Source organism: Carassius gibelio, chromosome B5 (assembly GCF_023724105.1).
Source record: "Carassius gibelio isolate Cgi1373 ecotype wild population from Czech Republic chromosome B5, carGib1.2-hapl.c, whole genome shotgun sequence".
Classification (NCBI taxonomy): Eukaryota; Metazoa; Chordata; class Actinopteri; order Cypriniformes; family Cyprinidae; genus Carassius; species Carassius gibelio.
The window spans coordinates 37,204,593-37,217,447 of NC_068400.1; the positions used below are offsets into that span (position 1 = coordinate 37,204,593).

General features: G+C 36.0%; 1 protein-coding gene across 22 annotated transcripts in view; it reads left to right on the forward strand.

Moving 5' to 3' along the window:
• arvcfb (ARVCF delta catenin family member b) overlaps nucleotides 1-12,855 on the forward strand; it is a 183,376-nt gene that overhangs the window by 159,751 nt on the left and 10,770 nt on the right. For all 22 annotated transcript variants that reach the window (XM_052555784.1, XM_052555783.1, XM_052555789.1 and 19 more), the window contains one exon: nucleotides 11,506-11,633. In XM_052555784.1, the coding sequence (XP_052411744.1) occupies nucleotides 11,506-11,633 (128 nt within the window). The remainder of the gene's footprint in view (nucleotides 1-11,505; nucleotides 11,634-12,855) is intronic.

Here is a 12,855-nt window from a genome sequence, read left to right on the forward strand (position 1 = left end):
TAACATGTTGATAAATTAATGACTCTACATTATACATAAATATAATTATGAAAACAGTCATTATTATTTATGTGAATGAAAGCATGTTTATGATTTTTCTCAGCTTTGCCATACTCAAAGCTGAATCTATGATAAAAAAAAAAATTAAGACAATTTGTCTAAATTGAGCTCTCAGAAGGCAGCATAATCATGTACAAAAACATCTCGTAAGACTGCAGACATAAGACTGCAGACGTGATAAACTCTCAATGCACTTTTTTAAAATGCTTTTAGCACCTGAAAAGTTAGTGATTTGAAGTGAACTTGAAGTGGCACAACAGTTTAGTGAATTTGCTCAGTTGCAACTCAACACTTTCTAATAAATTCAAGTTTTGTGTGTTTGTCTGTTGATTAGATTGTGGTAATACCTTTTAAAGCTTCCACTTCTGAGAGTTTTTAATTATAGAGATTTTTTTTTCTTTGTAGAATTGTTGTCACAAGATTGTTGTGCTTGTTTGTATATTAGACAAGTTTCCCAAGGTTATACAGCAGGTACAGATAATATGCTTTCTTTCCTTTCCTGTGTGTGCCTTTCATTGCATTGCTCCATATCTCATTTAATTTGCCTCTGTTGACAGCTCGCTCTGTATTGAGATTTACGTGTTCTCCAAAGAGAGCTGAGCGGTACATACGGCTCACTTATGAATCCTCCCATCGTGCCTGGTGGCTGCATTGTTGAACCCTCCACTGAATTTAGAGGGCTTCTTAACAACAGAAACAACATTCTTAATTGGGATGTTTTACAGCCATCTACACTTGAGAAATCCATTTTTGTTATCCATTCGAGTCCTCTATTAGGAAACTGTCTCTGCTGGGATTAGGTATGCTGCTCTAAAAACCGTAGTTGCCATATTTTTCACTGATGTTTTGTTAATGAACTCGAGCTCTCTACTGACATCCCTGTTTATCAGAGCTATACATTTCACATTTATGCTGACATGCCTCATCTGGCTCTCGTTCTGTCAACACTCGTTCTCCCACATGCTGCGAGACGCCTCTGTGAATTTATTTATAAAAATATAAAAAATATTTTTCCTGACATGGCTCTGAAAAAAAGATTGTTTTTTTTCAGTATTTCATTCTCGTTTTCTATACAAAAAAAGTTTAAACATCTTTTGTTGATTGTAGTTTAAATTTTTCCTTACAAATTACTTAGCGACTTGTTTAAGGTATTAATATTTGTTTTCAGAGAATGTACTATAGATAGATAGAATGTAATCATTTATGTGTAATATTTTTATTTATTCATTATTTTTATTCCATTGGCAAATATTTTATTTATTTTTATTTATTTTTTATTATTTTAAATTTTTTTATTTATTTTGTGTAATTTTACATTTGGTTTAATGTATAAAACAAAAATCAAAAAAACTTAAAATGCAGTTTTGCTTCTCAACTAAATTTACCTACACACAGGAAAAATAAAACTAAATTCTCTTTATGAAAACAGTTTTTGCTTTTTAAATCTCAAATATGAAAACTTGACTTTAAGTTTGATAGGAAAATATGGGGGGGGGGGCAGGATGAGTGACTCATCGGTCAGGAACAATCCCATCCCATCTGGTGTTGAGCTTCCATCCTCTTGCATCTTCACTCAACCACATGGAATGAAGCACCCAGATAATGTCTCCAACAGCGCAGTGTTAGAAATCACATGCTCTTGATAGTGGACTGAAGATGACTGCAGATGCTCGTCATCATAGTCTGGTTGGAGTGGCTTACTTTTGTGCTCATTGGGTGGCCTTAGTATAGTTTAACAGCTACCCAGCTCTCCTCAAAGATAAAATATACACATAGAATGTTCCTGGCAGCTCGTCTTTCATGTTCTGAGTTTGGGGTGCTGATAAAATCAGAATTTTCTGGTTGTGCCACCCATGGAGGTGCCAGTTTGTGAAAGAAAACTGGCGTTGCCATCCTGTTGCTTGCCAATCATTATCCCACCCACTGCTGATAATATTGATTCTATTGTACCACAGTCATGATCAACAAAAGACCAGCAGCTTTTATGTGGCATGGTGCTGAGAGGCAGTGCTAGCCTTTGAGAGAGTATGGAGTCATAAGAAGAATTGAGATCAGGATGTTCTTGTTTGTCTTTCTTAGCTGTTCTATGTATTTGAATATGAAAGTTGTATATATATATATATATATATATATATATATATATATATATATATATATATATATATATATATATATTTATGACAATTAGGTTGAAGGGACACATGCACAAAAGGTAATATTTGGGAGGGACTTGTGACTCCTTTTGGTAAAATGTATTGTCCTAGTGGTGACCAGGTAATATCATACCATACCTGGGCCTTTGGGACACCAGGGTTTTGTCCAAAATAATATGTCAAATCACATCCAACTTTAAATGTTTGGGTAATTTTTGAAGGCAGCATAATTCATATTTTACTCCCTGTGCCTTCCCACCTTGTGCAGATCTGTGGTTGTTCGAAAGATTAAAAATATTCAGATTGATGGAACGGTTGAAAAAATCATAAATGTAATTTATTTCCACTTATAATTTGGACAGTTATGAAAAAAGTGAGCAATTTCTACCAATAAATATTATTCATGAAATATGTTATTGGGAATATCTAAAACTCACTTGAATTTGTTCTAGATCCTTATACATGTCATTACAATGTCTTTGAAGTCAGTTTCCTTACTATAAAACTATCTGTTAAGTCATTGACCAACTGTTTTGAACACAGCCCTGGTGAATGTACATTGTACACTACATCATTCAGACATTTAGGGTCAGTAAGATGTTTCAAGATGTCTCTTATGCTCACCAAGGCTGCATTTACTTGATCAAAATTACAGAGAAAACTAAAATTGTGAAATATATTATTATAATTTAATATCAGTTTATTGTTTTCTATTTAAAATTTTGTTAAATGTCAAAGCTAAATTTTCAAGCAGCCATTAATCCATTAAATTTCAGTGTCACATGATCCTTCAGTGATCAGATGATTATTTTTTTTTTCTCTCAGGACTCTTATATAAATGTCTTCACTCATATCAATTGAATGCATCCTTGCTGAATAATATTACTACTTTATTAAAAAAAAAATACTTTTGAGCAGTAATGTGCAGGAAATAGAAATCTCACTATGGAGAGAAGAAAATTAACTGCTCTTCCAGCAGTGTTTCATTTTCATGCCCCACTTTTGCTCCACTGGAGCTGGGCATTATCGTTCAAATGAAGGCAGATCCTCTGTCACAGCTCTCTGATTTAGGACCTGGGGAGTGATCTGATCCCAGATCAGTCTGAAATTCTAGTTTCCATCTAGGTCTTTTGAAGGAGCTTGCAATTAGCACTTGATGCCAGAAGGCCACAGAAACTTAATGATGGATGTAATAGATGATTTGCATCATTGCACATGTGTTATTGTTTGTTAGACAGTGTCTAATGGGTACGTGATTGGTGCGAGTACAATGCATGTGAAAATGAGCCATCCGAAGCAGCCATTGTCCACTGTAAAACCTCATCAGTAAATCATTTGTTTGGACTTGTTTTTTCAATGTCTATTACTAAAACCTATTAATAATTGTTCTGTTTATTACTATTGCTGTTCTATTATTGTACTGGCTGAGAAGGCGAGGGCTTGTTCATAATATTACCCAGCATCTGATGCAGCGAACCATTCTTCACTGGCCTAATGGCTTAGACAATAATTACTGGGCTGAATTAAACTACCGGGAGGGAATAGAGTGAGATTTACCCTCCCATCGGGGCCTTTGTGTGCTGCTTTTCAGCCAGAAGAGGATGTTTCTGTTTCTCAGAGAGATGCTTTACACACACGCACACATACTTGAATGCAATTAAGCACAGATTACTAGGCAAGCCGTCAGTGGCATCTACACAAAGAGCTGCCAGCGTTTATTGTTTCCTGTTTTGCAAACATGCCATTTTCTAAATGAACTTTTTAAAGTGAAAACTGTCATTTGCCAAATTCAGGAGCGAGGGGAGGAAGACAGCCTGTCTGAAAACTGGGCTTCATTCCTGAGATTATAATTTGTGGCACACACACTAGCCAGGTTTTTTTGTGCCAATGTAGAATGAGGCATCAGATGACTAGTGTATGCGAGATGAAGAGCCAGGGAGAAAAGAAAAGAGCATGTGAGAAAGAAACTGAGAGCTTGTGATTATTTGTCATGTGCTCAAGCATGGGATGGCAGGAAGGTGGGTCGTGAAGAATGGGATATGACATAAGGCCTGCAAAGGGACATCCTTCTCCAGGCAAAGCAGATCAGACATATCATCTGTTACCGGCATCCCAGCAATGACTCAAACAAGCCTAACAAAGATACTATGCAGCTAGATGAGAGAGAGTGTGATCCAGAGAGTCTGAGGGAGAAATAGATGAAGGTAACAGGAGGAGGACTGCTGCATACAAGAAATAGAAAGTAAGAGGAATTTGTAAGACTGTTCCTGTTGTGAACATACACAATTGAAACAGTTTAGAAAGCTGCCTACAGGGTCAGAACTTTAAGGCATCATTCACACAAATTATGCTGCCTTATAAAACAGCTTGTTTTGGTCAAATTGTAAGGCCGCATAATATGTATCCTTCTCAAAAAAAATGTTATATATATATATATATATATATATATAAAACAGGTTTTATACTGTACAAACTGTATCTTCTATCGCCCTACACCAACCCTACACCTAACCCTAACCCTCACAGGAAACTTTGTGCATTTTTACTTTTTCAAAAAACCTCATTCTGTATGATTTATAAGAGTTTTGAAAAATGGGGACATGGGTTATGTCCTCATAAGTCACCCTCTCCTTGTAATACCTGCGTCATACCAGTGTCATTATACAAAGTTGTGTCCTGATATGTCACAAAACTATGCCCCCCCCCCACACATGTATGTATATATATATATATATATATATATATATATATATATATATATATATATATATATATATATATATATATATATAATACGTACACATGAGTGAGTAATTAATGACAAATTGATCATTTTGGGGTGGAGTAACCATTTAATGCACTAATAAGAAGTTTATTGAGGCAAAATTTGTAGGTAATACTTAGATATTATTGAGAACTGGACATTAAAATAACGTGTGACCAAAATAGTCAGTTTAGTTAAATATATATTTTACACAATTAGTTCATTTTTTGTCACATCTGGAGCTTCATATGTAGCGTTCCACTTTGGTCACTCATGAGACTTTGATGACAGTTAGGATGTTGCCTTAGACAGCTCCCTGTGTTAGTAGTAGGCGGCAAGGCAGCTCACCAGGTTTTGTAATAGAGTTTGAGTGTGTGTGAGTGTATGTAGTCATTCACAGCATCAAAAACTAATAGATGCCATCTCCAGAATTCATAACAGATTGTTCAAACAACATGGTTGCTTTTTGTCTTGTACCACTGAAACTCGATATTCTTTCTGTCCCGGGTGAAATGGCTGTCAGACAAGATAGACAATACAAAAGTTCTCAGTGGAAAAGATTCTGACAAAACTGTGTATTTTCTCTAAAACACAATGTGCATCTGCCGTGTGCTTTTAGCTTGTGGGCATCTCTCTCTGACTGATTTGATATCAGTATGTATAATGCCTTCTTCCTATTTAATCTGTTAGATTTATTCACTTGGTATTCACTGAGCAATTTGTACTTTTGCGTTGCTAACCACTGGAATGTAAAGTGTCATTATCATATAGTGAGATCATAGCACCGGTGCTGTGAGATTGCAGTTGCACTCATGTTAAGTGCTTCGCTGTGTGTTCTGCATGCCATCTCTCGCTCCCTTCATTCTCAATGCATCACACGAGCCGCCCCTTGTGTCTGTGTGAAAGTTAAATGAGCCAGAGCTAAAGGTGAATCTTCTTTTTTTTTTCCAGTGGAAGATTGCTCCAAAGATGTAACCTGTACAACACCCAATTAGGTTTTGTTGTCCAAAGAGTGTTTTATTTTACCAGGATGCTATGCAACAGCCCTCACGTTTTTAGCCTCTCAATTTAGCCCAGACAGAAACAAAATAATTTGTTTCAAAACCTAGAATGCAGCCTTGTCATTTTCAGCCTACATAGGCTATAAGATATAAGACTTACAAAAACATTAAACAGTCTTACCAACCTCCAACTTTTGAAGAGTTGTGTCTACAGTAAGCATTTTTTTTTTCTTGGATGATTTTTTGAACAGGCTTCACATCCAGAGTGTCTGCCTTAAGATGCTGTCTAGGTAGGCAGCTTTGTAGGGTCGAATCAGAGCTAAATCAAACATTTATAAAGCATAGTATAGTCTTTTGTTACATAGAGATGTTTGTCTCTTCTTTTTTACTCTCTTGCTCTCTTTCTTAAAAGTCTATTAATTAGTAGATCTGCTGGATCCTCTCCTCGGCTTGCTTTAACTCCACAGTTGAAGTTTGTTCACAGAGTTGCTTATTTCCTCATCTCCTGCTTCCTCATCAATGCTCACTCAATCACACACCTCAACCCTGCACTATTCAAAAAGTAGTATTCTTTTAAAAAGATACAGGGATAATTCTGGACTTTATCTTACTTCTAGATCTTTAGTAATTCAATAACGCAATTCAATTTCCTCTCTCTTGCACTGATATCTCAATATGCATCTCTCAGAACATGTTTAGCAGCTGCCATTATTTTTGTTTGTGGAATATTGATCAAGGTTTTGCCAAATTCAGCCTGTCAGGTTTTTTTGTTTAATGACCAAAGAAAAATATGAGATTAGGGATATCTTTTATTGTCTACTCCATCAGCATCTCCTGATATGGATTATTACCATGACAATCCTCCATTTTCTTCACAGTTTTATAGCTATCCATTCGGAAGGTTTCGCAGCTGTTGAAAATCTATTCTTGGCAAGCTTTGTGCCTCAAATAAACATCCCCCTCACCCAATCATTGCCCATTGTGTTTAAAACCCACACAAACCTGGAGAAAAAAATCTGGTATTTCTAGTTCAACACTGCAGTCTCAATATTATTTGCGTAGAAAAGTAATTAAACTGAAAAGTTTTGTCAGTTGAAGGATGGGATGAATAGAGAGGGAAAAGCTCTTGTTAGGAAGGGTGATTTGAAGACTAACGTTCCACATAATACGAGCCATTGAGGGCTAGTGGAAATCAAAAAGACCTCCTTGGGTGAGCGGTGACAAGCTGCTCTCAGCAGCCAGGATCTGCTATGGGACGTCACAATGGGACTTGGCCAGCCAGAGTACAGGGGAGAGAGGGACATACCATTTTAGGAAGAACCAGAGCATTTGAAGAGCTGGCCAGAGGCTTTCAATCTATAAAGAAGCATTTTCCAGAGAAACTCAAATATTCAACAGGCTTGCCCATTCTGTTTCAGTGGCCTGTGGAGGGATAAGGGGTTCAGAATGAGAAAGAAAAGAAAGGTGCTTTGTTGGTGCATCCTATTCCCTGCAGACTACCCTACTTCCTGTCACTGCAGGCAGCCCATACGAGCACAGATGCTGTTATGTTGACTGTGAGCCATTACCACCTTCCTTTTGGCATTTGAAGTTCCTGCCACTTTGTGGATTCAACTCACAGGGCATCACATAAAGAGTAAGTGCAGAGTCTGTTCCACAGGTAGACTGTCATTCAGGCAAGCTTGGAGTTGAATGGACATGAGTCATTTTCCCTCTGGAGACGCTTCAGGGAAGAATCCATTCTTTCTTTTTCATCATCTGTATTCACAAATTCAAGTATACACACATTTCATTGTAAACCAAGAAGCCTAAAATGATGGAACAGTATAAACGAGACAAACAATTTTGTATCTCCAGCAAAAATAATTTTATTATATTTTAACTTTTATGATTTTATTGTAGCTTTTTTATATATTATTATTATTATTATTATTTATATAAACAAATTGTATAATAAATGTAATAATTATATTTATATACATTTATTTATACTTTTAATATTGTAATATTAATTGTTTTTATTTATTATAATATTTTAAATAAATATTATTATAAAAATGATTTCGTTGAAAATTAATAAAAATGTATTATTATTTTTATTTATTTCATTGTAATTTTAGGTTTATTATTTTTATGTGCTGTTGTCTTTTTTGTTTGGTTAGTTTTATTTTTCTTTTTAATTTTTATTTCTCTTTGACTTTCACAGTTTAGGTTATTTTAGCATTTAAAATTTAGGGTTACATTTTATTTTAAAGTCCAATTCTTCCTATTAACAAAGCATTAACTATGAGTTTTGCCTCAACAAACTTCTAATTTGCTGCTTATTAATTAGTAAGGTAGTTGTTAAATTTAAAGATTGGTTTGTATTAAGGATGTAGAACATGGTAATGCAGAATATGTGCTTTATTAGTACTAATAACAGCCAATGTGTTATTATTGTTGACTCGTTAATAGTTAGAATTGGTCACTACTACACTGAAGTGTTACCAAAATTAGAAATGAAACACTAACTGAAATAAAATAAGTTTAAGTTTGTAATCTAATATAAATTTTTATTTCAGTTATCATGAGAAGCAATAACAATAATAACACTGATTTGATCCAATTATGTGGTAATTTAGGATTTGTTGCATAGTAATTTTGTTTGAAGAATGTTTCTCCAGATATTATTTCTAAAAGTTGTGGTTATAAATGTTTTGAGAATGCTTTTCTTTCATAATCATGTTCTACTAATGGTACTACAGGTTGTTCCTTTGTAAATTGAAAATATTTTTTTCTTTTTTTGCATTGTTAGTTTCTTACTGTCACTTACTAATTTGAATTGACCTACTAAAAGAGAGTAGCACTACAAAAGCAAGAGCACGTCTCTCTGGATCCTGCTCATTATTCCTCCCCTTTATCACTTGGAATTGCAAATTACATTCATTTAATAAGGCACCAGGGGTGACATCTGGATGTTTCTACAGTGGCTTTGACATTTATGAGTATGACCGCTCATTTCATGTATTTAACAGTATAGCACAGTTCTTTCTTTGTTTAAAGAAGTGACCATTGGTCCCCGTTAGGAATCAATGATATTTGCAGAGCTGAGATGTTTTGATCTCTCTCTGAAAGACGAACGTTTTGGTAACTAATCCCTAATCACAGCTTAATATGTGCCGTTTCGCAAGTTCTGCTCAGGGGCAAATCCGGCCTCCAAGAATTGCACAAGAAGGGGAATGTGGACTTACAGACTCCCGGATATCAAAGTGCTGTCATTAATAAGTTTGCAGTAGGGTTTAACATCAATGTCAGTCATACACAGAAAACAACCTTCATTTGTGGTTATAAATCTGTCAGCCATTTCTCCACAAGACAGAATCTGATTTAATTAGCTGATTTGGTGTGTATTAACTGATTTGAGTTCAAGCTAAACTAGCAAGCAGTCATCTGTCCACAATTTAAATCATTTCGTTTTCGATGCTGACTTATTAGGGGGTGCTATTATTGTCAAAGAGAGAATATAGCTCTGTATCTGAATGACTGTGACTCATGACTTTCCACTTAACTCTGTGTAAAAAAGCATAATACTGTAGTTAGCACATGCATTAGGTAATCTGTACATACACTCGCTCTCTAAGGCTGCTCTGATGTCTTATAGCATAGTAACGCACTCAAGAAGAATTTTAAAGCATGGGGAGGAGAGACTTAAAATAGCTTTAAATGGTAATTGAGGTTGCGAATGTGTGGAAACTGAAAGAAAAAAAAGTCGAGGACAGATCTTTTGCTTAAACCATCAGTCAGACAGAAATAAAAATGTGTAGTGAGCAGCCCACATCCTGAAGGCCACTCCTCCCTCTCTAAATTATAGGTGTTAGGTGCACATTTAGAAAGTGCAGATGGGCCAGGCAGTTTTCTAATGCAGTCACACACCAGCAAACATGCATTAGTGTGGCAGCCCTTCCATCTTTTTCTGCTCTCAACTCATTTCAGACATGTTAGTGGATAACACCCTGTTGCAGTTTTGCTGCTTTTGCATGAATATCATTGCATATCAGGTTCCTTTGAACTTCTCCAGACTCCTCGATCTTGACATGGTGGCAATGAAAAAGTACACAGCCTGTTGAACCACCACATATCCGTCATGCTCAGTCTTGGCTAAATGCTTGCACAGGCCAAGTTATGTGGAGAGTTCAAGTGAACATGATGGATGTGCGGTGGTTGCACAGTAGATGGTTGCACAGTAAATGGTAGCCCTCAGACCCAGACAGGAATTTACAGAACTCAAAAGTTATCAGTGGATATTAATTGATTTGAAAGGGGTAGTTCACACCAAAATGAAAATTCTGTCATTGTTTATTCAAGATCATGTCATTCCAAAACTGTATTAATCGGAACACGCTTAAAATTTTTATTTGTAAGATGTACCAGTGTTTCTGTTGTCCATCGAGTGTAACTCAGTGGCATTGGCATTAAGTGTTGTTTTGGATTGTGTTGACTTGTATGGACAGAAACAGATAAAACATTCTTAATAGTATCTTGATTGTGTTTCACAGAATAAATTAATTCATACTGGTTTGGAACAATGTGAGGGTGAGTAAATGATGACAGAATTTTCATTTTTGAATTTAAATTTGAGTGTCTTTAAAAATAGGCCAGATTATTTGATTTATCGCAATGTGAATGCAAACGCATAAATTAGTTTCAGATCATTTAAAAAATAGAATAGAATAGAATGTATTTTAGTACAAAAATACAGGTTTATTTTTGCACTTGTTAGAATTGTAAAATTTAGGCCAATGTGAACATGGTCCATTTTGTGATGACCTCATCTTCAAAAAAAAAAGATAAATAAACAATTGTCTCAAACCCAATTGAGAACCACTGTAATACACAATGCTTTCTCTGTCTGTGTTTGTTAGATCAGTGGAATTTGTCCTGCAATTCTTAGAGCCACGGCTTATGTTGGAATGTGGAAAATGTGGAACACACACAAAAAGTCACATCCCTGGAGTAGCATACAGTGATTCGTGTGTCCGCCAGCATCATTTAGCATTTAGGCAGGAGGAAGCTAATTATCCGCTCGCTGCTATCGCTGCAAATGTCTCCAACCTAACTGGGTATTCTCAGAATGTCTTTGCATTTTGTGTTGGAGGACCTGACCCTGAATCGGCAAGAAGGAGCTTCTTCTTCAAGTCATGTCTAATGAAAGACTCCCTGATTACACTGCCTGAGATTGGGCTGCCGTTATCAACAAACCAAGCGTCCATCAGGCTATTGGCTTTTTTAGGCAGCTTGTCTATTGAATTGCTCGATGTATCTGTGAAAGTGGAGTGTCTTTGATTTTCTGTCTCTATTTCTAATAATAATCATGCATTTTTCCTACCCTGTTGTTTTGTCCACTTTTTATTTCACCAGGTGCATCTCAACACTGAAAGGAGGATATGCAATCAATTTTTATCACCTGAAAGCTAATCTGTATGTGTGTCTACTTTGTTCACCAGTGTTTTATGTGTAATTCTCGTCTATCTGTCATATACATGTGCAGGTTTTGAGTTACTGTATCAGCCGGAGGTGGTCCGACTCTACCTGTCCCTGCTTACAGAAAGCCAGAACTATAACACACTAGAAGCAGCGGCCGGGGCTCTGCAGAACCTCAGCGCTGGACAGTGGACAGTAAGTGTCTTCTCGAACTTTCCTGCACTTGACACATTTGGAAGCACCAGGAACTGGAAATTGATTCTTATTTAGATCCGTTTAAACAAACAATCCTAGATTTGAATTATATTCATGATTATTTATTTCCATTTATTTCCATTTTCAAGATGGCATCGCTCGTCTAGTTTTCAGTCCATGTGAATCTTTTGAAAATGTATGAACTAGTAGTGTATTTATTTAGATTTTATTGACTTTTTGTGGTATACATCACCATTCAGAAGTCTGGGTCTGTAAGATGTTTTTGAACAAGAAACCTCTTATGCTCACCAAGGCTGCACTAATATAAAAGCAGTAATATGAAATAGTGAAATATTTATTTTTCACCAAAAATCCAACAAAACAAAACTTTTCATCAATTTCTATGCATTCTTGCTGAATAAAAGTATGAATTTCTTTTAAAAAAGAAATCTCACTGGCCCAAATCTTTTTCATGCTATTGTGCATTAAATGAAGAATTGATTTCAGTGAAGTCTGATTTATTACTCTCTTGCTGAAATCTTAAAAAAGGGCTGATTTTCTCTGTTACAACAGTCATGTGAAGGTAGATTAAGCAATAATAATTGCTCTCCAAGCACTGGCTATTCATTCTCTCAAAATGGCTAAAAGAATGAGTTAAAAACTACATAAATGAAGTTGAAACTCACATCCCCAACTACCGATGAGATCACTTTAATGACAAAAGATGAATCAATGGTTGTGTGAACTAACATAAGACTATTTTAAACAAAGACAGCCCATTCAACCACCACCCCACTGGTCTGACTGGTCTGCAAAAATACATTATGCAAATCCATAAAGCTTAATTTGTAATGTTTTGTTTTTGTCTGCTTGCAGTGCTCCTTAAACACATTCCTAGGCTATACTTAATTACGAGTATGACATGTTTGTGCCACAGTATCGTGTTGGGCTCTCTTCTCTCTTGAGGCATAAGTCAAGAGGAAATGTTTCTAATAAACACATCTCTCTATACACCTATTGCAAGAGGAAATCCCATTAAACTGCACTGCCCTGACCCTGCTTCTTTCTCCATGTCGGACCTGAAGTGCAGCCATGCATAAGCTCACAGCTTCTTTGTGTGGTTACACCATTTCAGACCTGCCTCATCTCTATGCCTGGTGACACAGACGTGTTTGTGAACCCAGAGTCCCCAACACATCACAAAACCCTACTGAAGGGAGAC